The 25,787-nt window shown below is 38.4% G+C and overlaps 2 protein-coding genes across 2 annotated transcripts; one reads left to right on the plus strand and one right to left on the minus strand.

Annotated features, from left to right (window-relative positions):
- Positions 1–6,809: 6,809 nt before the first annotated feature.
- On the minus strand, positions 6,810–9,584 carry LOC104420341 (outer envelope pore protein 37, chloroplastic-like). Its single transcript, XM_010032203.2, has 2 exons — positions 9,570–9,584; positions 6,810–7,160 (listed from the first exon to the last, which is right to left on the minus strand). Exons 1-2 carry the CDS (start codon positions 9,582–9,584, stop codon positions 6,810–6,812), a joined length of 366 nt encoding a protein of 121 aa, XP_010030505.2.
- LOC104420342 (cysteine-rich receptor-like protein kinase 6) lies at positions 9,524–13,703 on the plus strand. The gene is made up of 4 exons (XM_039301298.1): positions 9,524–10,300; positions 11,939–12,076; positions 13,249–13,347; positions 13,501–13,703. The coding sequence occupies exons 1-3, from the start codon at positions 10,000–10,002 to the stop codon at positions 13,335–13,337; spliced, it is 528 nt and encodes a 175-aa protein (XP_039157232.1). The 5' UTR covers positions 9,524–9,999; the 3' UTR covers positions 13,338–13,347; positions 13,501–13,703.
- Positions 13,704–25,787: the final 12,084 nt, after the last annotated feature.

Raw genomic sequence — 25,787 nt, forward strand, 5'->3', positions numbered from 1 at the left:
GTGTTTCGGGTTCTAGATAGGTTAGATGGGCTTGTTAAATTTAGGATTGGGCTTAGTTAAATGCTGGAGGAATTTGGCTTAATTCTATGAGTTGAGCCCAATTCTTTTTTTCAATCAATTGGAGCTTCTTTATGTGTAAAGCCCATTTCGTGCCCTTGAGCCCAGATTCGTGTGACTTGCGGTAGCCCATTTTTGAGCTGGGCCCCCAGGCCCGGCTCGGGTCCCTATTTTCGGAATAATTTTTTATAAATAAAATAATAAAAAATTCCGAAAAAATTATATTTTTGAGAAATTAGGAAAATGCTTAAAAATTAGTTTTTGGGTAGTTTTTTTTCTTAAAATGTGCGAAAATCTTTGATAAAAAGTCATGTCCAAAATTGAACAAACTCTTACGGCATTGCAATAAGGTTTGAATTTTTTTTTTTCCTTTTTAGATCAATGCTCATAATTAGGCACTTTCAATATGTTGATTATGGCTTCCCTTTAGCCTAGCTAAGAATGGCATGCTTCCTATTTCATAGCATTAGATCGTTACCTTTTATTGCAATTTATTTAATGTTTCATTGATTGCTAATTGTTATTTAATGATTACACACCCACATAATCACCTTACATGTTAGTAGATGAGTTTATAATTAATTTAGATTGCTTGACCAACATTTCTTGAAATGAATATGATTACGTATCAAAATGGCACTAGTTGATCGATTAGTGTAACAAATTCTCTAGCTTTAGATTTTCTAGTTGTGTAGGAAGTGAGTTATACTTATGTGCTTCGTTTGTTTTCTAGCTGAATTCAATAGGTTAGTGGCCACTCCTCATTTGAAAATTCTCATGGTGTCAATTTGACTTAATATTGAATACATCAACGTCGCGTGAGGTATAGACTTGGGACAACCCATGCCTACTTGAGGGTTGTAGACTCGCGTTTAAGTAATATCCTTAAACCTATCGTCCTTTTCCCTCCAGACAAGAAGGGTAGATCGTGACAACTATACATTTCTTCACTTGTGAAACTAGTTGGGCTTTAGTGTTGTTAAAACTAGAGTTCTCTGTGAAATCTGATATTTATAGTTTCGGTGTACTACTTATAGAGATGATTTACGGCAAGAATAATAACTTCTACCACCAATTGGATGGGGGCGAATATCTCGCTAGTTATGTAAGTTTCGTTGTGCTAGAGCAGCAAATATTCACATTGCACTCTGTGTAATTTTTAGGGGTTAGCATGGTCTGGGTTGGGCCGGCTCACCCCTTAACCTTAGGACCAACCCGCACAATGCTGATCCTTAATTCTTAGGGCTAAGGACCGACTCTATTGAGCTTGGGACCAAGGACTGGACCGACCCAATGGGTTCGGTCCAGTTCCAAGGTCAACCCAAGATTGACCGAATAATTTATTTATTTCATTTTTTGTACTATCTAAAAAGGCAATCAAGGACCGAACCGACCCAATGGGTTTGGTCCGATTCTAGGATCTACCTAGGACCAACCGATAATTTTTTGTACTCCCTAAAAAGGCGAGCGAAGACCGGACCAACCTTATGGGTTTAGTGACAAGCGAGGTCAGCTAAGAGAGGTGAGCGACGAGTGTCGAGTGGGGGTGAGCGTTGAGCATCGAGTAGGGAGTAACAAGCCAGGGGAGCATCGAGTAGCGAGTGGCACGAGTGACCCAAAGCGAGTGAGGCAAGTGTCAAGTGGCGAGCGAATAAGTTATTTCTTTCAATTTTGGTAAATTAAAGACTAAGAAGATAAATAAAACAAAATAGAACGAGTATTAGAGGATGATGCCATGAGAAGCTATTTATGTCATTTTGAATGCCTTGAGGATTCCTCACAAAAGCATATTTCTCCTTTGTAATATTATGGCTTTTGATGCCGTAAAAGACATTAAAAGATCTAAGTTATTAAAAAATAGTGTAAAATTACTTGAACTCCTTACTAAATAGTTATTTAATGTTCCTAACGCCGTTTATTTTAGGGTTTTCTCTATATAAAAAAATTATAAATAATATTTTAGATATATAATATATAGAATCAAGGTTGATCCGGGTTGACCAACCCTAAACTCCTAGGACCAAGGACCAACTTGCATAGTGCTAGTCCAGAAATCCTAGGACCAAAAACTGACCTAATCTCCCTAGGAACCAGACCAGGATCAACTGGGTTGGGCCGGTCTAGGGTTGACCCTAGACCGATGCTCACCCCTAGTAATTTTGGTCAAGTGAAATTGAAATTCCTTTGTAAAAACTTAATCCTTTAGCCTAAAAAAACACTTGTGGTTCTTTTCCTTAGTCATATATGGTTAATTGCAAGATTCAATCTTCTTGCATGATGAGTCATTGAATTGATGCCACAATTTTGTGAAGATTTTCTGGAATTATTCTTGCAGGTATGGAATAAATGGAGGAATGGCACACCCTTGAAAGTGTTGGACTTGGCTATCTTGGATTCATATTCGAGGGATGAAGTCATTTGCTACTTGCACATTGGCTTGCTATGCATTCAGGAAGATCCAATTATTAGACCCACCATAGCAACTGTAGTTCTCATGCTCAAGAGCAATTACTTTAACCCACCATTGCCTCAACATCCAGCCTTCTTCGTCCGAAGTAGATTAGGGGGATTGAGCATCCCAATGAAAGAGCTTGGATCGAATCAATCTACTAGTAGGACCATGCCTTTGTCAACTAGTGCTATGTCAGATATTGAATTGTAACCCCAGTGAATGGTTGGATAAGCAAAATTATTCTTCATAGATGGTCTCACGGTGAGATTGCTTGACCTTCCATAGTGATTTTTTTTTTTTTTTTTTTGGTGAATCACAAGCAAAAATCAATGTATTTGGATAATAAGCTATTGATTTCTTATGGGGGTAGTGTGCATATAAAAGAATACTCTATACATGTTATCCATCATAGTTATTAGAATTCTTCTAAGTTGTTATTTCTATTTGAAGCTAAATCATGCATTGATCCTCTGTAATTTTGCACATTTGTAAATTATTGTGCATCTATTAGGATGAATACTACTTGTCTTGTCTAGACTAAATAATGCCCACTGGACTATACATTTCTTCACTTGTGAAACTAGTTGGGCTTTGGTGTTGTTTAAATTATACCTGTAGGCTATAGGTGCTCAAGATCCAATAGGCTTTCTCTTGGGCATTGATCAACTTTGGTGGGATTTGCGGGCCCTTATTATAAAATGCCAATTTTGTCTGGCCCATCTACATGAAATCCAAGTTGTCCACCATTATCGCGAGGCCAATCAATTAGCAAACTTGAAGCCCTCCCTTGTAGTTGGTTGCCTAGCCCATCTCGGCCCTCTTGAGCAATCCGTAGTTCAAAAGCATTCTTTGTTATTCGGAAATCATTAGTTGAAGAAATTAAAGGGATCCCCTCAACCAGGGAAAAAAAAACCAAAAGTGTTTGTATTCTTTGACAGTATTTATAGCTCTAGACAAAGATTATCTATATGCTTTGTGAATGCACTTTCTCTTACAAAATCAAGAATAAATTGGCTGCAATGGTGTCTTCTTAGTTCTTTTATTGATTGATGTAACTTTTCATTAGCTATCATGGTATTTAAATTATATTAACTCTATCCATATCTTGTCATGGAGTTGACTAGACAAGTGTCTAATTGTTATCCTTTCCCAACGATTCTTGGCAATAGGTTTTGCAGAACCCTCACCAACGACAGTCATTGATCTACAAGCCATCTATAATGAGAGTTCTAAATCAATTTTGACTTCTTCTTCCTCCTCCTCTTTTTCACGGTTTTGCCCATCGGCTATCGGTTTCTTCTAGTAGTTTGACTCATCTACGTAACTACAAGAATACCTTTTTTAGAAAGATTTTGAAAGGAAGACAATTAAGTAAGTTTGCTCATGTAGTGGATGTGTTGTGTTCGAGTGTTAGTACATAAATTTTTCAAGTATAAGATTATTGGGAATTAATTTATACCAAATACAGCTATCTTCTCACAGTATCCATTAATTTAATAAGCTATCCATTTCTGAGTTTCCAAACACCCACTTGACAAAACGTTTAAGTATTTATACATTAAAAATCACATTTGGAATTACCATACCAGCTGGTGATGATAGTAAGCTTTTGGGCAGCTTGAAGCCGAAAAGCCCCAAGGACTTTTGGAGAAATAGGGCCAAGAAGATGGTTCGAGTGTATTGGCGGTTTACCCACTGTCTTGTTTTTCTCTTGTTTGATAAATTAGCAGTAAGAATTTGGTCAAATTGCATTTATTCATACACGTCTCCTCTCCTTAGCCTTTGAACCAAAATTTTCCCCATCAATTAGATAGCAAAACATCAAGTGGGGATTTCATATTCTAATGATCGATTAGGTAAAGACAACAAGTGGTCCTCCTAAACTTCTAGAAGGTCAACCTAGATTTCATGTTACACGCATGTGACCAGCCTAAAATCTCGACCAGTCCAGTGATAACCAATTCAACGCAAACTTCCCCCAAGTCCAGGCACACCTTCTTTTTCTGGATTATTTCTTTTGTTTTAAGGTTTTCTTTTTAGTGATGAAAAAGATCCATTTTACTAATGCGAATTGATAATCTGTATGGAGGCGAGCTGGTTCTACATGTCTAATTCTTATGCACTAGCCAAATTCTAAACAATTAAAAATATGTCATGAGTTTTTGTTTCAACAAAATATTAGACTTATTATGTCTAATTTATATATTTAATTTATTAAATGATATGTCAGCCTATTAGTAATTTTTGAATATAACCAATTATTTAGAGGATTACTCACAATCTGACGTATCTCCTATTAAAATAATTTTGTAAACTTTTTTTAATAAATCTATCTCTTCGGTTTAAGATAGTCCTAGTTAACTTTATGAGCCTTGTCTGATGGTCTACACCTATGGAGATATCTCTTCCTACCTTACACAGTATCTCCTCCTGAAACAGGGAAAATCATCCGAAAAGTCCTAAATTTATTGCACTTTTGTTAATTCAGTCATAAACTTTTCAATTTTTCCAATTCAATCCTAAACATCTTCATTTTTTGCCAATTGAGTTCATTCTGTCAATTTTTGCTGGAATTTGTTGACATAGACACTAATGGTACCACGTAGTACGGTCGACACTAACATGGATAATTTTTAATAATATTTTAATATTTTTGAAATTTTTTATACATTTTTTTCCTTTGTCATTTTCCCTCTTTCTTTCCTTTTCACTTTCTTGTTCCTTTTGCTGGTGGCTAGCCATTGGCCATAGCCGCCGAGCTAGTTTCGCCTGCCGTAGGTGAGGCTCGACTAGCCAAGGGCGAGCCTTAGTGAGGGTTGGCCTTGCCCAAACTAGGCAATCCCAACCCTTGCCCAAGCTAGGGCAACTTCATTAGGTGTCGCCTCCGCCCAAGCTAGTGAGGGTAGCCCTCGCTTTGGCTCACCCTCGCTTAGGGGAGTGTCAACCTGGCCAAGGTAAGACTCAATGAAGGTCGGCCTCTCCTAGGCTAGGGTGGCCTCACCCAGGCTAGGGTGGCCTCACTCGGTGTTGCCTTTGCTCGGCTGATGGCCAATGCTTGGCGAGGCTCCCTAACCTAGGCAAGGCCGACCTTCACCGAGTCTCGCCTTCATGAGGGCAAGCCTCGCTAGGGCTCACCCTCGCTCGGTTGAGCCTCACTTGTGGCGAGCGACGCTAGCCCGGCCACTGTGGTTAATGGCCAACCACCGGCAAAAGGAAGAACAAAGTGAAAAGAAAGAAAGAGGAAAAAAGGAAAACAAAAAAAAAAATGTAAAAAAATTTCAAGATTTAAAATATTATTAAAATTTTCCACGTTATCACCGATCACGCCACATAGTGTGGCTAGTATCCATGCCAGCTAACTCCTACCAAAATTGGCCATAATGACTCAATTGATAAAAAGTGACAAAGGTTTACGACTGAATTTGTAAAATTAAAAAAGGTTTAAAACTGAATCGAGAAAAGTGTAATAGATTTAGGATTTTTTAAACTATTTGCCCTCTCAGAACCTTCGCAACTTCTCAATCTCATCTTTTTGATAGACTTTCACTAATCAATTGAGTGGAAATGAACAAACAAATTCGTTTCCTATTATCATTCAACACAATGATCTTCTAAACTTGAAATAACTATTTTGATCATGTTGATGATATTGTAGAAAACCCTCCCCGTTCATGTCCATTATGGGGGCAATCAATAGTGCCTATGTTTCTTGTTTGGGCTTACACATTGAATTACAACTTCTATTTTGATAGAAAGAAGACTATTTTCAATTACGTGGCTAAAGTTAAAAAGTCAGCACTCAAATCAGTATCACCGCTCGACACACCGACACCCACAACCTCAACCAACAGCCTTCAAAATACATATTGAGTCAAATTATTCATTATTGCCAGCTTTGCATCTCTACGCAACGGGTCACACGCGTGCCAACATCATGGGGTTTTGTTTTAGGAAAATACTAGACTTACTAAGGGTGTGTTTGTTTCACTGAAAGTGTTTTACCGGAAAGTGTTTTCCGGATTTTCAGCCGTTTGGATCTCTAAAACAGATTTGGTCAATGGAAATGACTTTCTGGTCAACACAAATATCGTGTGTTATTTTAGGAAAACGAATTCCTCCGCGTGAGGAGATGAAAACACTTTCCCTTTTCAATTTTTTCTCTGTCCTGTCACTTTTTCTTTCCAAATTTTTCTGAGGTACGCCGCTCTCACCCTTCGCTCTTTCCCTCATCTTTCTTCTTCGGCTCTTCTTCGACGACACGCATCTCCTTCGCCATTGGAGGTCCGGATCTTCTTCTTCATCATTGAAGGTCTGGCTCTTCTTCAACAACGCTCAACACGATTCCAGGTTCTTTCGCTTTTTCCACGTCGTAGTGGAGGGAGAGGTGCTTGGAGACGAAGGCCAGCCGGGGCTCCGCGACCTCGCCCTTCCGGTCGTTGCGGAAGGAGAGCTTGACCTTGGCAAGGCCGTCGAGGAGCTTGCACAAGACCTTTTGGAGGAAGACGGAGCCGTTGCTGTCGTACTCGGAGGTGACCCGAGGGCCGGCCGCCGGGAACGAGAAGAGGATCCGCGGGGCCGCTGCGGCGGCGGCGGTGGCGGCTGCTCCGAGCCGGGAGGCGGAGGCGGCGGCGAGTATGGCGGGAGGAGGAGGCTAGGGATCGGAGGAGGGGGCGGCGAGGAGGACGGGTCGGCCATCGGTGTCATCGGGCTAGAGAGAGAAAGAGAGAGAGGGAGTTCAATGTGTGTACAGCCCATTTTTTTAAAAAATTTTTATTTGGGTTTTATTTTTTGGTAATTTTGAACGGAAAATGGATTTGATTTTTGGATGGTTGTGCGCGAGCCGGGGTTCAAATTTGGGGGATCGATTTTGTTGGAAAAGGATTGTTTCTTCTAAGATTTTTTTCTTTTTTAGATGTATTTCTTTTATTTATTTTCTAAATTTCTTGCCTCTTATTTAAAAAGAAGCACAACCTTTTGAAACATTCAAATCTATAATAAGAAAATGAAAGAAAGAGATTTTAGCTTGCTAGTGCCGATTATATGGACAAATGGTGACGTTTTCCTCCTTTCTCTCTCTTTTTTTTTTTTTTTTCGCTTCCTTTACTTCCTACTTAATATCACGAAAAAAATATAAATTAATATAATGTTATATAAAAGATCTCAAATCAATATAATTATTATAAATTAATTTTTTTATCATAAAGAACCTCTAAACTAGTACATTTATAATGAATTTATTTTTCATTAATTTTTGTCAAATTAATTAATATTACACATGAAAGGCGCATCCATTTAAAGAGAGCCAAATGCATTGAAGCGATTAGTGATATCGTTTTGACTTGCTCTTGTAACCGGAAATCATGTCCATTTTCAAGAAAAAAAAATACATGTATGAATTCAAGTTTCCTTTTCATTTTGTAGGTTCAAATTCTAGATTTACTAAACTAATCGAGAAAAATCCGTTTATAAAGTAACATGAACTCAACAAATTAATTTGGAAGTAAGAGACATACTATTATCAATTGTTAGATCATTTTTCAAATGCGATCCAAACACCAGAAAACACTTTCGGTCACGTATCACCAAACAAAGGAAAACTAACAATTTTCCAGGAAAATGGTTTCCCGGAAAACATTTTCCAAAAACATTACGTTTTCCGTGAAACAAACACACCCTAAGATTAGTTTATACAATTAATTTATTAAATGAGGTATCCGGCCATTATTGATTCTTGTATATAACGGATTATTTAGATAATCACTCACGATCTTACCTATCTCCTAGAAAAAACAGTTTTGTAAACTAATTTTTTTTTTTTTTTTTTTTTTTGTTGAAGTTTTGTAACCTATTTTTATAAATCTAACTCTGTGGCTTGAGGTTTTAACTAGTCAACACATATTACTTTTCAACTTTTGATTTTATTTGGTCAATGCAGACAATCGTTTAAAAATTTGTTTTCATTGTGGCACTACGGATTCAAGTATTATATTCCCAATTGACATAGCAAGTTAGCAAGACGTTCCTGTCAAGAACCTTCATTAGATAATTTTGTTTTCCTGTTTATTTTGGGCCATCATTGATACTGACATTTCTATTTTCTTTTCCTTCCTATTTCCAAGATCTGAACAGTGTTTTACCGTGACAAGAAGTTGCGTGTTGGAGAGAATGAACGTTGGGGAGGGAGGGAGGGGAGAGAGGCTTCGTCCAAGGGACCCACGCGTGCTGTGTCGCGCCACGTGTCGGCCGCTGAATCGTGCAAGACTACCTAATATTTTTCAACGCGCGTTTGGTCGGTTTTCTGGCAAAGAAAGAGAAAGATTCAATGAACAACCCCCACACCGAGGTAGAAGACGTCGACGAAGTAGATATTTTGATGACGCAACTTGTGTAGGAGCTGCACCAAATATCTATGTTATATACATTATTAGCCTCTCTACACTAATCAAAGAAACACCTGAAACGCCAAAAATAAAAAGGGTTAATATCCTGAAAAACCCCAAACTGGTACACTTGTGACAAATTTACCCCAAACTATTTTTTTGACCACCAAAAACCCAAAACTTGTATACCTTTGACAAATTTACCCCAAACTAGTACACTTGTGACAAATTTACCCTCTGTTAGTTTTTGTTAAATTTTATTATCAAATTATTAAGTTAAATGACACGTGACAATTGATTAGTATACCAATTTGGGATTTTATGATCTATTTGTCAAAGTTTACAATTTTTATGATTTTTTTTTGTGGTATTAATTCAATTTAGCGAAGAGTATATTTGTCACAAATTTATCAGTTTGGGGTTTTTTGCGGTCGAATAAATTAGTTTAGAGTAAATTTGTCATAAATGTACAAATTTAGGGTTTTTTATGGTCAATTGGGGTAAATTTGTCATAAGATGTACCGGTTTGGGATTTTTCATGGTCAAAAAAATAGTTTAGGGTAAATTTGTTACAAGTGTACCAGTTCGGGATTTTTCAAGGTATTAACCAAAAAAAAAAAAAAAACAAAAACACTAAGAAGAATGGATCCTCCGAATCTCCTCCTCTTGCTTCTTCTCACCTTTGCTTCCACCATTAACGCCCAACTCCTGGCAAACTACTGTGGTTCGACCGGCAACTTTACGGCTGACAGCGCCTACCAAACCACCCTCACCAACCTCCTCACCTCCATCTCCACCAACTCCTCGTTGCTCAACTACGGCTTCTTCAATGCCTCCTCCGCCGTCTCCGGCACCTCCCAAACCCTCTAGGTCATCGGCTCCTGCCGTGGTGACCTCGCTGCCGAGAGCTGCCGCACCTGCCTCGAAACCTCGGCCTCCGACATACGCCGCCTCTGCCCCCTCCAGAAGGAAGCGGTCCTCTACAGCGAGTTCTGCAACGTTAGATACTCTGACGCCTCGATCTTCAGCACAGCTACGATTGAACCCAACTACATTTTGGTCAACGTGAACAACGCCGCAAGCGAGGTCACGTACACGCTGGGGGAAGAGATGAAAGGTCTGCAGGGCGAGGCAGCCGGCAGTGGCTCACTGAGGAAGTTTGCTACGAGGAGCATGCCTGTGGGGCCTGACACGGTTTACGCAATGGCGCAGTGCACACCAGATTTGACAAAGGAGCAATGCATTGAGTGCCAAACGAAAATCATCGAGAGCGTCAAGGGACATTATCTCGGGAAGGCAGGAATGAGGGCCCTGGCGCCGAGTTGCCAGTTCCATTACGAGACCAATAATTTGTTCGTTGGCCCAATTGCCGAGCCACTTCCGCCTCCGGCTCTGCCGCCTCCGCCTCCAAGTACGTTGGCTCTTGTTCAAGCATTAGGCACGTGGCTTTTTGTTTTTTGTCCTCTTTTAATTTGGGTGGATTAAGATCATCTAATTATTAATTATATGAGTTTCACATGAGATTTGTACGATTAATTGTTCAAATAAGTTTAATCCATATGCTCCATAGACCATCTGATTAATTTTTGGGTCAGCGCGTTGGATAAATACAGTTTTGCCAAAAAGAAGGTACGGAATGATTCTATATTTTCAGCAAAAGAAGCTAGGGTCCATGTCTCAATCTTTGGCGCATGGACATGGCTAATAGTCAGCTATCATGGTGAGTTCATTGAATCAAAAGTTATAGAAATCATTGCTCGCAAGCCGTCATGTGAGATCTCTAAATTAATAATAAAGTGAGTTTAGGCCGAGGGTAATTAATCATTAGTAGATGTTCATTAATTCTCCTCATTTAGTCACCACCGTTTGTGTATTGATATAAACACAAGAGGGTTTCAACAATAAGAGATGTAGATCGACATCTAAATCAATCTAGGGTTAGAATCCATATCAACCATCTTTAGGGTCACACTGCTGGTGGTGATCAGTCCAAAAAAAAAAATTAAAAATGGTGAGACAAATTGTCGAGCTTAAATCAACCAAGCAAGTTACTCCTGTTTGCACTTTTAGATCTGCTATGTGCTGATGCTCTTGATGTATTCACAAATAACTCGGTTAATTAATGCATCTCATCCGTATTTTTGACCCCAAAAAAAAAAAATCAGCCAAGCAAGAAATACCGTATGGGAAACATATGCCTAAAAGCTGTGCCGGCAGCAACAAGGCAATTTATGGTTCAATTATCCTTAAACCTATTTTATGGATGTCGAACTTTTGTGTAAGATTTTAATGTAGTCCTTCTGGCCACTTTTTGCTAGAAATCCCTGCCATGGCAGTATGTCATATAGGACAATTGGAAATTAATGGATTGTCTTGTCATCGATTTATTGCAATAATTGATTAGAAAGATTACATTCGAATTTTTCATCAAGATCTAGTATTAAATTGGGTAAATTTGAAAATTTCAAAAGTGAATTAGTATCCATATAATAGAATTAGGACTCGTTGGGTAATTTTCCCTCTAATTTGGTGTGTGGGGTTCATAAAGAAGACCAAAATTGGACTTCTTGTGGCGGTGGTTGATATATTCATAAGGTTAATGTGAATAGGGTTTTTTAGAGGGATTTAGACCCAAGTGCTCGTGTGCTGCAGCAGCGGCAATAATTCCCTATTGCCGGAGTTAGTAGGTGATCAAACGTGGGTTGTTAATCAAGAAATTTTTTTGCTTCTTAATATTCTTCTTTTATTCGTCTCCATCAATTTACCAAAAACTGAAACTTATAAATGCTAGAATTGCAATAGAAGTTCAGACTTTCTGTTTGAGCCTCTCTATTCAGATTTCTCAAGCCCCTTCTTGTGTGTGTAATTGCCAATCTACTCGCGTCAGTCTTAGGCCATATTCCTACCTAGTGAAGCACAGTGTTTCTGACAAAAAAAAGAAGAAGAAAAAGCACAGTATTGGAATGTTTATATATTATACACGCTTTCATCTAAAATGTTTTTAGATTTATTTGGCAGTTGTCTCATATACAATACGGAAATTGTGCAGGAAAAAGCAACAAATCTACCATGATAACCATCGCCATTACCGTTCCTATTGGAGGTGTTATGGTCCTTGTCGTTTCTATTTGTTGTTTGCTTCGAAGAAAGAGAAAGAAGACACATGAAGTCGTCAAAGGAAAAGACGGTAAATTGACTAATTGCCTTTATTTTTTTTGTAAGCTGTCTATGCCAAATAAATGAGCATATTATGATATTTCTTTATTTTTCATAAAGAATCATATATGTTAATTAGATGAATTAAGAGTCCGTTTGATATAAATGGAGCACATATAATGGAAATGATCAAGGACAAAGATCAGATTCTTCATGTTCTTTCAACCTTGAAAACTACACTTGACTGCACAGGCAATCATAATGCCATCAATAAGTTTGGAAATGTAACATCTCATTTCTGGCCTTAAAGATAAATAGATGTAGCAAGTCTACAAAAAATTTCCCAAACACCAATGAAAATCTCTCCTTTTTATAGCTTGCTGCATCAAGAAAATTTAAACAATCTCAGTGCTTTCATGACACAAAAAGTAGAGAGTTCGGCCTTGCTTAGAAGACTATCTGTCAATTCCTTGAAATATAGGCAGCTTATCTTATATTGCAAACAAAATATGAATCCAAACCTTAGCAAATTAGATGAAAATCAAATCAGCCAATACCATTTAACTCATGGCTCTTTTCGTCACAATCTCCAAAGCTGAAGTAGAGGTGAGAATGTCACAAGAAGCAGCAGTGCAAGAATCTTGGTCTTCCAAAGAAGCGTTCGGACAAATTACACCACAAATAGCTGCCTAGAATGATACCTTGTCTTCAGACCTCACATTGTGCCTTTTCCATTTAGAGTATAAATCAGAGATGAGCAGAATAGTAAAGTATTCTCCTTGGGAATAGGTCCAGCAAGATCCCATTTGGATGCCATGAGTCATTCTAGAGGGATATAGATTCGACATGACCAACCACAAAACGAGGCCTCAAAATGCTCCTAACGTTTATCAATTCCATCCAAGCATAGGTAGCATCTGCACCACAATTACCAGACCTAGCAGTACCTTCAGCATGAAGAAGTGATCATGAGACAAGATTCATTTCATTACTTTGTTACCCATAGTATTGATGATGTTGTAATTTTTTTCTTCATAACCAATCAAGAGGGGAAAGATTTCATTGGGGAAGGGGATAACCATGCCAGCCCAATCCGGTGCTCTTCATTGTGATAATGTTCCCAAGTACTAGCAACCAATAAACTCCAATAGGAGCCAATGTCGATACAATTTGATAATCAAATTGCATTTTTTGGTAATGCAGGTGCAAATGAACTTACCACTGTGGAGTCCTTGCAATTTGACTTCGCTACAATGCAAGCAGCGACAAATGATTTCTCTTGGATTTGGTGAAGTTTTCCAGGTACATATTACGTATAAGTTAGAAACAATGAAAGATGCTTTACATATGAAAGATAATGGTGCTGAAAAAAAAAAAGAAACATGTAACATTCTTTTAGTTTAGTTTTTAAAAAGTTGCAATAAGGAATTAAATGGTAAATTCAACGCACTTTAGGGTAGATTTCTGGATGGACAGCAAATTGCCGTGAAGAGGCTATCTCGAAGCTCTAGACAAGGTGATGAAGAATTCAAAAATGAAGTTCTATTAGTTGCAAAGCTTCAACATAGAAACCTTGTACGACTACTTGGATTTTGCTTGGAGGGGGACGAAAAGCTACTCGCCTACGAGTTTGTGCCAAATAAAAACCTTGATTACTTCTTATTTGGTATGTTGCAATTTAACCTTCTTATGTACAATTGCTTAAAATCAAATGTTCTAGCATTCACTAGCTATGGAAAACTTGAAGTTAAGAGGTTTTCTGTTCTTTCAACTGATTATAGTTTTTTATTTAAGCTACCTTTAATCAATAAGAGAATATATTTACCTTGAGTTTTTGAATAGGTGCCACATGCTAGCATATAATGAATTTTGGTGTAATAATGCGGATCCTCAAAAAAGCAGTCAATTGAATTGGTCAGTACGTTATAAAATAGTATCTGGGATCGCTCGAGGAATGCTCTATCTACATGAAGATTCTCGCCTCCGGATCATCCATCGTGACCTAAAATGTAGTAATTTCTTGTTAGACAGTGAAATGAACCTGAAGATTTCAGATTTTGGCATGGCAAGGATTTTTGGAGTCGATCAAATTCAGGCTAGCACAAATAAAATCATGGGGACTTTGTAAGTCTTAGATCTTGAGTAGATGACTTTGTAATTGGATGCCAAACATGTTCATTTTATATATTTAAGGATGCTCGTTGATCTACATCTAATTTTGCAATATACATGTGGCTAATGTTTGGTTTTGCAATGGTTACATGTCTCCTGAATATGCAATGCATGGAGAGTTCTCTGTGAAATCTGATGTTTATAGTTTTGACGTACTACTTATAGAGATCATTTGCGGCAAGAAGAATAACTTCTACCACCAATTGGATGGGGAGAATATCTTGCTAGTTATGTAAGTTTCGTTGCACTAGAGCAGGAAATATTCACATTGCACTCTCTATAATTTTGATCAAGTGAAATTGAAATTCCTTTGTAAAAACTTAGTCCTTTAGCCTAAAAAAACACTTGTGGTTCTTTTCCTTAGTCATATATGATTATTTGCAAGATTAAGATGTCTTGCATGATGAGTCATTGAATTAATGCCACAATTTTGTGAAGATTTTCTAGAATTATTCTTGTAGGTATGGAATAAATGGAGGAATGGCACCCCCTTGAAAGTGTTGGACCCAGCTATTGTTGATTCATATTCAAGGGATGAAGTCCTTTGCTGCTTACACATTGGCTTACTATGCATTCAAGAAGATCCAACCATTAGACCCACCATGGCAACCATAGTTCTCATGCTCAGTAGTAATTACTTTAACCCGCCATTGCCTCGACATCCAACCTTCTTTGTCAGAAGTAGATCAGGGGGATTGAGCATCCCAACGGAAGAGCTTGGATTGAATCAATCTACTAGTAGGACCTTGCCTTCGTCGACCAATGACATGTCAGTTACCGAATTGTACCCCCCATGAATGGCTACGTAAGTGAAATTATTCTTCATGGATGGTCTCATGATGAGATTGCTTGACCTTCCACCATGATTTTGTTATGAATCATAAGCAAAAATCAATGTATTTGGATAATAAGCTATTGATTGTTTAAGGGGTAGTGTGCATTTAAAAAGAATACTCTACACATGTTATTCATCATAGTTATTTCTAAGTTGTTATTATCATTTGAAGCTAAATCATACATCAATCCTTTGTAATATTGCACATTTGTAAATTATTGTGCATCTATTAGGATGAATATTACTTCTCTTTTTTAGACAAAATAGTGCTTGCTAGACTATACATTTCTTCACTTGTGAAACTAGTTGGGCTTTGGTGTTGTTAAAACTATACCTATAGGTTGTAGGTGCTCATTATCCGATAAGCTTTCTCTTGGGCATTGATCAACCTTGGGGGACTTTGCGAGCCCTTATTGCCAAATGCCAATTTTGTCTAGCCCATCTCCATGAAATCCAAGTTGTCCACCATTATCGTGAGGCCAATCAATTAGCAAACTTGAAGCCCTCCCTTGTAATTGGTTGCCTAGCCCATCTCAGCCCTTTTGAGCGATCCTTTCTTCAAAAGTGTTCTTTGTGTTTGGAAATTGTTAGTTGAAGAAACTAAAGCGATCCCTTCAATTAGGAAAAAAACAAACCAAAAGTGTTTGTACTCTTTGACAATATTTATAGCTCGAGACGAAGATTATCTATATGCTTTGTGAATGCACTTTCTCTTACAAAATCAGGAATAAATTGGTTGCAATTGTGTTTTCTTAGTTCTTTCATTGATTGGTATAACTTTTTCATTTACCGTCACGGTATTTAAATTATATTAGCTCTATCAATATCTTGTCATGGAGTTGACCGGACGAGTGTCTAATTGTTATCCTTTCCCAACGATTCTTGGCGACAGGTTTGCAAAACCCTCACCAACGACGGTCACTAATCTACAAGCCATCTATAATGAGAGTTTTAAATCAATTTTGACTTCTTTTTTTGTACTGTTTTGCCCATCGGCTATCGGTTTCTTCTAGTAATGTTAGCTCATCTATGTAACTATAACAATACCTTTTTTAGGAAGACATGAAGCAAGTCAACTCACATTGTGGACGTGTTGTGTTCGGGTGTTAGTACATACCTGTTTCAAGCATAAGATTATTGGGAATCAATTTATAACAAATACAGTTGTCTTCTCACAGTATCCATTAATTTAATAAGCTATCCATTTTCGAATTTCCTAGCACCCACTTGACAAAACGTTTAAGTATTCAAACATTAAAAATCACCTATGGAATGACCATACCAGCTGGTGATGACAATAAGTTTTGGGCAACTTGAAGCCGGAAAGCCCCAGGGACTTTTGGAGAAATAGGGGCAAGAAGACGGTCCGAGTGTTGGTCGGTTTACCCATTGTTTTGTTCTTATCCTATTCGATAAATTAGCACAAGAATTCAGTCAAAATCGCATTTATTCATACATGTCTCCTCTCCCTAACCTTTGAACCAAAATTTACCCAATCAATTAGATAGCAAACCATTAAGTGGTGATTTTATATTCTAATGATCGATTTGGTAAAGACAGTAAGTGGTCCTCCCAAACTTCTAGAAGGTCAACCCAGATTTCATGTTACACGTAGATGACAAGTCTAGAATCTCGACCGATCCAGTGCTAATCAATTCAACGCGAGCTTACCCCATGTCCAGCCATCGTCCATGGCCATCGAGGTAGCCCATCCACCATAGGCAAGGCCTGACTGGGGGAGGGCAAGCCCTAGAAAGGGTTGGCCTCGCCTAAACTAAGAGAGCTTGACTTCGCACAGGCCAAGGCTACCTCATCAGGCATCACCTCTGCCCACACTAGCATGGGAGCCCTCTCCGGGGCTCGGCCTTGCCCAAGCTAGATCTAGTGAGGCCATCCCTCACCTAGGCCAAGGCGGCCTCACCCGGCATTGCCTTTGCCCGATTGACGCCCAATGAGGCTGACCTTTGCTAGGTCTCGGCTTGACAAGGGCAAGCCTAGTCGGGGCTCGCCAGTGGCTGGGCACTGGCGAAAAGAAGAAGAAAATGAAAAGGAAAGAGTAAAAAGGAAAAAAAAATTATAAGAATTTCAAAAAAATTAAAATATTATTAAAAATTGTCCATGTCAACGGCAATCATACCACGTAGCGTCGCTAGTGTCGACATAAGTAAATTCTAGCCAAAATTGATCAAATTGATTCAATTGACAAAAAGGTGAAAAGGTTTAGGAGTGAATTGGCAAAATTAAAAGATTTAAGACTGATTTGTATAAGTGCAATAAATTTAAGATTTTTTGGACAATTTTCCCTACTGGAAACCTCTGCAACTTCTCGATCTCATCTTTTTGGCAAACTTTAACTAATCAATTGAGTGGAAATGAACAAACAAACTCATTTCCTATTTTCATTCAACACAATGATCTTCTAAACTTGAAATAATTATTTTGATCATGTTCATGCTATCGTAGAAAACCCTCCCCTTCATGTTCGTTATGTGGTCTGTGACATCCCGATTTTCCAATTCTATTTTCAATAAATTGAGACGGGCATTTCGTCGGCACGCATATAGTTCTTTTCCTTGAGTCGGCCACTCACGTGAAAACTAATATATCAGGTGAAGCCGTTAAAAGATTATAATGCATCACACTCGAGAATTTGACAAGGAAGTGACCTTTCGACCGAGCTAATTTATAAGGGTCATTACGGCACAATTAAAAATCAATTAGAGACCGAAGATAGGTTGAGTTGACAGAGGCATGTGATCAAGTGTGAGTGATTCCACCAGATCGCACAATTCTTGCCAATTGGCACTAGACTGAATTTTTTGTCGATTGAGTACCCTGTGTCCGTATTTGAAATATTGAGATTACCCCGACAACCGAGAGTCGTCAATGTGTCAAAGAGGTACATTGTGGCTTGATCAACCACAGGTCAAATGCACGAAAATTTCTAAAAACTACCCGGTAGATTAGGACGCGCTAATATTGTGTTAGAGTGAAATCAACCATGAAATTGAGATCGAATTCAGAAATTAGAAATCCTGATGTGTCACAAATCATTTTAGGAACACTAACTCATCTTTGAAAAATTTTTCATGCAAGCTGAGTTTTTTCAGCAAAATAATCAAAGGTTAATTTGGTTAGGAAAATTGGTAGGCCCGCTTTTTGTGGTATTTTTTAGATCAAGATGGTTCTATGGTCAAGTAAATATGTGAATTGAAGTGTGCTGACAGTGGATTAATTTTATGGACTTTAATTGGAATCAATTGGAAAATAATTGAATGGAATTGAAGAAATTAATATACAAGATTTCATGCATCGGTGGAAAATGAAATTGAACCTATTGAAAGAAATTGTGGATGATTGAGATAGTGGATTGTGACATCACAAGTGATGTCATGGTGTGGGGCAAGAGTGGCTAGGATGTCGACCAGTGTAAGGTGGAGATTTGTTCTCCAAAATGGTGACCCATCACCATCATCTTCAAGCTTGAGTCTTCTTGGAGTTGGAGAGAGGAGAGAGAGGGAAAAAGCTGTGCGAATTTGAAGGAGGAGCTGCGTCCGCTCAACCGGCCGCTCGGCCACCCGCACGCCTATCACCGGAGTCCGTCGCCGCTGTCGCTGCCCATTCACGCTTGCTCGCTGCGCGACCAGCCAGCTCGCCACTCCGCCTTTGCTTGCCCGCCGGCCAGCACATAGCTCCACCTCCGTCCGTCGCTGCTCTAGGTCGCCAGCCACCGTCAGAACCAGCGAAGACCTGCCAGAGGTCCCGTCCAGCTCTTCGGAGACCCATGCAAGCCGCAGTTGTTGTTCGCCGGTCCTCCTCTGCTTGAGCCTCAACCCGCTCGTTCGACCGTCCGGCACTTGCATTCAGCTGCTGCCGCCATCGCCAAGGCCACTGGGAGACCGCCGGAGCCTCTACCAGCCACCGCCAGAGCTACCGCCCCTCTCCTCCGCCCGTTCCAACCCAAACCAATGCCGGCTTCGCCCTTTTTGGCCCCAAAACAGTAGCTAGAAAAATAGGTATTCCAGCTCAGTTTTGGCTCGTTTTGGCCGGCTTCCCAACCCCGGATGCTTGGCCCGCTTTGATGAAAGTTGTTCCCTGCGGCTTTTCCGTCGTTTTGGTCTGATCGATTCATTAATTGGGTGAGTTTAACTCACTAAACCTTTATTAGAAGGTTAATTATGCTTTAATTGTGCTTAGCTTAAGTTAATTAAGCTTAGGTGGTTAGTTTAATTTATTTAAATGTTAATTAGATTAAGAGTATGATTAAGTTAAAGTAGGTTTAATTAAGGCCAAATTGTTATTTATATTAGTTTAATGGTGAGTTGACTTAAATGAGGGAATTTTGATTTAATTAGAATATTTCGAAATTATTTGAAATTTAAATAATAAATATATTATTAAAATAATATTATTTAATTAATTTTCGGAATAAATTTAATTATTTATTAAATTTCGAAAAAATCGGGACCTTATTTTCTCGAATTTTGTCTTTGATCACTCTTTGTGTATTCAGATTATTAATTTGATGAGTGGATATTGCAAATTGAGTGATGATTTATGCAATTGATTGCTGAATTGTGAAACTAAGTGGTGATTGTGAAAAATATATAATTTCTTCAGAAAATCCCGAGTGTCGGGTTTGATACCGAAATGGATTTTAAGTATTATATCAAGTAATGGGGTTTGAAAAAGAATGGTGTTAGTTTTTCTGGTTTGAATTTGATTGTGTATCCACACACACAACTACTTTCTCAAATGTTTTTAATATGAAGAAAAATGGTCGGAATCACTATTTTAAGTGGAAGCATTGAGTGAAATGCAAAGTGTCCTAGGGCAGAGTATGATTTTGTGGTGTGATAATTAAGAGGAAGTTGTCCAGGGCTGTTGAGCTGGACTTGCCCCTATATGGGATGACCCTTACAACGAATGCGGGTCACAGTAGAGGCTAAGCCAACTGGACCATGCTCCTTCGGGAATGCGGTCGACGTAGTGACGAAGCCGCGCTCCAAGGGGGGAGGCAATGCGTGGCATTAATGTCAGTAGATAGCTGAATTGCGAGTAGGCTATGCCTTTATGTGGCAATGAATAACAATTGGATCGCATGTTCAGTGTTATTGATGGGTCGGATTATGGGGACGAAATCATGTGGCATGGTATGGGACGTGTCATAATGATTTGGTCATATAATCCGGACTTCTGTGGTCGTTCGAAATGATATTGTTGGCGTTCCAGTGGTTTAAGTTCCTATTACTATCTATGATTGAGTGATTTGAATTGTGCTAACCTGCAGGAAGGAACTGAGGCGAGGTAAGTTCTCTATGTGGTATGGCTAGGCCACCATTAGGTGTATTTTCTTTCTAATAGGGGTTTAGGGGGTTGAACTTGCTGAGACAATGTCTCACCCCGTTGTAGGCCAAAATTTCAGGATCGTAGATGGTGGAATCAGGATCGTAGATGGTGGAACCCTCGTAGGCTGATCAATCAAAAGTGAGATCAAAGAACGAGTCCAACTAGTGGTCATAGGACCAATCCCTTTTGTAGACTGCCCTTTTTGGTATATGTGTAAACCCTAGTGTGGTTACCTTTGAAAGCATGTTTGTTTATGAATGAGTCGGTTTCTTGCTTTTCTATCCCATGAGTTTTTGTCAAGGGTTCTATAATACATTCCGCTTGTGCAATAATAAATGAATTGGGTCGATGACACTACCTGGGAATGTCGCATTTGCATGACCATGGCGGGATGTTGGTGCGCTCCAGGTTCGGGGTGTGACATGGTCAATCAATAGTGCCTATGCTTCTCATTTGGGCTTACACATTAAATTACAACTTCTATTTTGATAGAAAGAAGATTATTTTCAATTGCGTGGCTAAAGTTAAAAAGTCAGACACTCAAATCTATATCACCGCGTGACACCCACAACCTCAACCAGCCGCCTTCAAAATACATAAGAGTCAAATTATTCCTTATTGCCAGCTTTGCATCTCTACGCAACGGGTCACGCACGGCATCACTCTACATGGTCTCCACGTAGAAAATTATGTGAAGGGAAGGATGGCCACAGCAATTTCCTTTCTCAAATAAAAGCACGTCGAAGTTCCCCCCCCAAAAAAAAAAGATCTCCCCTCTCTCATGAAAAATGTATGAATTCACCATCTATTTTCCAAGCTAACAGTGCCCCCCCCAAAAAAATATCTCCCCTCTCTCATGAAAAATGTATGAATTCACCATCTATTTTCCAAGCTAATAGTGCGGTTAGCTAGGCTTTTTTCTTTAACGATAGACCCGATTTTATACAGAGTTAGTAATACTGATGTAAGCCTTGTAGAATTTTTAATTCTTCGGTTTTGAGATTTTCCTTTTTAACAACAAGAAGATCCCTTTTGATTATGCAAATCAATAACCCTTGCGCAAACAGAGATGGCTCTATACGTCTCCAAATTCTAAATCACTGAGCCAATGTCATCGGGTTTTGTTTTAGGAAAATACTAGACTTACTAAGATTAGTTTATGCAATTAATTTATTAAATGAGGTATTCAGCAATTATTGATTCTTGTATGTAATGGATTATTTAGAGAATCACTCACAACCTTACCTATCTCCTAGTAAAACAGTCTTGTAAATTAATTTTAATAAATCTAACTCCGGTTTTAAGGTTTCAACTTGTCGATACATATTACTTTTCATCTTTTGATTTTGTTTGGTCAATACGGACAATCGTTTGAAAATTTATTTTCATTGTGGCACCACGGATTCAAGAATTATTTTTCTACTTGATATACCTAGTTAGCTGGACGTTCCTGTCAAGAACCTTCGTTAGATAATTTTGTTTTCCTCTTCATTTTGGGCCATCATTTGAAGAGTTGATACTGACATTTCCATTTCCTTGTTGTAAACGAAAATCGAAAGCCATTTTGCATTGCATTGAGATTTTTCCATAAAGACGAAAATTAGAAAAGAGAATTCTTTGTAATAAGAGTCTGCTAGACTAGCGGTACTGTTATGCTATATTTGTAACAGTGCTCTGTGGGACTCATCTTTTGCAATCGGAATATAAAACTTTCAAAGTTAATCGTCAAAATTGGCACTTATGCTGCGTAACCACAAAAGCCAAACCTTTCAAGAAAAATAACGGAATCTTATCATTTAGCTCAATATTAAACACCTATAGAGAACAAAAAAATCAACGTAAACTTAGGTTTTCATATGCAATTTAGGTTTCGGTAGCTAGTCTCACTGAAATCTCAAATTATTCACGTTTTCAAACTGTGCATTAGGTGATCATGACTAGAGAGAAAGAATTTATGCTTAACGAGCACTCGCCCCTCACCTGCTCTCAAAGTCGACGTGGCCTTCGTATCGTAGTTTGACTTTTGCCGCGATGCCTCGTTTCTGTAATTTGTCAATCAATAGCTTGATTATCATCATTTTTTTCGACTTTGCATAACTTTTCCAAAAGAATTTTCACGTATATACGAAACCATTTGAAAATAAAATTATTGGAGCACTTTTCTGTCACACTTTCCATTCCAAGAAGTTTTAGGAGGCAAACTTTTGAAAGAGAATATTCCATCGCAAAAAGGATTCGTTTCTGTGGAGAACAAAGGTGTAAATTTAATATTCACAAATAATATGGAAATGAGATGCATATGGTACATATATCTGTGCAATCGGATAATATGGAAACAAGATGCATGTAGTAAGGAATCAAATGCTAAACACAAAACATTTGAAGGTGGATTTCCTAATGAAGAACAAATCATGGTGAAGAGGCTATCTCAAAACTCAAGATAGGGTGAAGAAGAAATCAAGAATGAAGTTCTATTAATTGCGAAGCTTCAACATAGATACCTTGTACAGCTGCTTGGAGGGAGATGAAAAATGACTAGTCTATGAGTTTGTGCCAAATAAAAGCCTTGATAACTTCTTATTTGGTAAGTTGCAGTTTAACTTTCATACATGGAGAATTTATAATTTGCTTGAAATCATATGCTCGAGCTTCCATTGGCTAAAAAGCCTTGAAATTAAAAGGTTTTCCATTCTTTCAACTCATTATAGTTTTTTGTTAAGCTACCTTTGATTGATGAAAGTAAATATATTTTGGTATTGTGTGATGAACTTGGCCTTGAGTTTTGAATAGGTGCCACATCCCAATACATTAATGAATTTTATTGTATGATGTGAATCCCAAAAAATGAGGACAATTCAATTGGCCATTCTATTGCAAAATAGTATTTGGGATCACTAGAGAAATGCTCAAGATTCTTGTGTCCTAATCATCCATCATGACCTAAAGCATAATAATATCTTGATAGATAGTGAAATAAACCCCAAGATTTCGGATTTTGGCGTGGCAAGAATTTTTGGAGATGATCAAATATAAGTTAACACAAATAAAATTGTGAGGACTTTGTAAGTCTTAATTTTTGAATAGATGACTTTGTGATTAACTGCTGGACTTTCTCATGTTATCTATTCAAGGATGCTACGTGATACGAATCTAAAATTGCAATATAAATGTGGCTAATGCTTATTTTTGCAGTGGTTACATGTCTCCGGGATATGAAATGCATACAGAGTTCCCAATGAAATCCGATTATAACTTTGGTATACTACTTCTAGAGATCATTTGTGCCAAGAGGAATAACTTCTACCACCAATTGGAGGGGGCTAGTATCTTGCTAGTTTCGTGAATTTTATCATGCTACTATGACAAATATTGGCACCATACTCTTTGTTATTTTGGTCAAGAGAAATTGAAATTTCTTTGTAAAAACTTAGTTCTTTTGATGCCTGCACATTTGCTTACTATGCATTCAAGAAGATCCAGCTATTAGACCCAACTTGGCCACAATAGTTATCATGAATTCACAGTGAGATTTGCTTGGCCTTCCACCATGATTTTTAAACTAACCATAAGCAAAAATCTATGTATTTGGAGAATAAGTTAATTGCTCAAATGGGATCATGTGCATTTGAAAGAGGACTGCACATGTTATCCATCTTAATTATTATAATTCTTCTTAATTGTGTTAATAATTGAGGCTAAATCATACATCAATCCACTATAATTCATCACATTTGTACATTATTGTGCTTCTATAAGGCTCAATATTACTTCTCCTGTCTGTAAGGTCATGCCAAAATAATTGCATTAATTCGTGCCCACCATTAAGATTAGGTTGGAGTTAAATAACATGCCATAATATAATAGATAATATTTTCTTTGTGTTGACACCTAAATTTTGGTAATCTAATAATTTATTTATTACACAAAAAATTAGGGATCAACTGCGACTCCTAAGCAAAAATATAAGTTAATTGCATAACATGTAGTTGTAGTAGCATTATCATTTAGTAACAATGAGTCGGCAAAAAAAATTGTATTGCATTAGAATTAGCGAACATGTTTGATTTTCAAGGGCCTCTTGCGAAATTCAGGTGTAGATGTTTGAAATTGCGGGCAAGGAGCCCACTCACGCATGAATTTTGAAAAAATTGCTTGGGCAATATCCAAAAGCTTGCCAATTTTTTAGGAAGACACTGAATAGAAAGGAAGTAAAAATTTAGAGATATTGACCATATATTCTCTTCACGCGTATCTATGGTAGTATATTTAGTTTGTCTTGAAGAAATTTGTTTCATGAACACAATGTGGCAAGTAAAGCAAATAAAAAGAAGAAAGAATTCGGCTGATTCTGCAAAGACGCGGGTAAGAAGATCGAGGAACATGGATGGAAAGGAATCGGAAAATTTTTGGCTACAAAATATCATGGTTCTAAAATATAATATGCAGATTTATTCTCTTTCCTCGAAAACCTATGTCAGTCCTACCTATAAAAGGGCCATCTACGGACAAGCAAGGTGGTCGGCAATTCAAAGTACTCGAAGCACATTGAGCAAAACACATGAGAGAGAAAAGAAGGGTCCTTCGGCCAAGCCTTGGTCGAAACACCGCTCATGCTATCCCTCTGCCACGGAGCCCAGCGACATTGAGCACCTGCCGCCGCGAGCTCCAACCTCGACGACGAGGCTGCTGTCCGGACGTGCCACCAGCACCGACGCTCAACCAGAGAGCATCTTTGAAGTTTCCGTCCAAAACTAGCGGTGATCCAAGCTTGCTCGGAGACTGCTCCACAACGTTTTAAGCGGTCCCGACAACTTCCAGCAAGCATTTGGGCCACGCTTCACTTTTGCCGCTAGAAGAAGTTTGCTCTCAATCGACCTTGAAAGAAAGTCCACTCGGTGGAGAGTCTGCAACAGTAAAAAAGGAAAATAGAAAATAAAAATTGTGAAAGTAGTGGGAGTCGGGACGAAGAAAGTGTGATCTGGATCCAAGAAGAAGAAAGTCAAGTGGAGATCTTGAAGGAGAGAGAAAGCATCACAAGAGGGATAGTCCACAAATTCATTGCGGTCCTTTTCTCTTTTTGCTCCAGCCAAGTTGAGGCGTCCATCGGGCCTGCTCGTACACTCGGTCAAGAACCACCATCGAAGTTTGTGTTTTGCAGGTCCATCGATCGTCGTCGACGCGGTCGCCGTTTACTATCATCAACGTTGCCACTCGCTGCCCACTGCCATCCACCGCTCAGTTGCCCCCCAATTGCGATCCTGGTAGATTGCGCGAAGTCTAAATTTGGAAGCCAATATTCAGATTAGGTAAAATTTTTGTCTAATTTGATTTCCAAATATTGCATTTCCTTATTTAAAATATTTTGATACACATGATTGAAATTCCC

Source organism: Eucalyptus grandis, chromosome 9, assembly GCF_016545825.1.
Source record: "Eucalyptus grandis isolate ANBG69807.140 chromosome 9, ASM1654582v1, whole genome shotgun sequence".
In the NCBI taxonomy this organism is placed as follows: domain Eukaryota; kingdom Viridiplantae; phylum Streptophyta; class Magnoliopsida; order Myrtales; family Myrtaceae; genus Eucalyptus; species Eucalyptus grandis.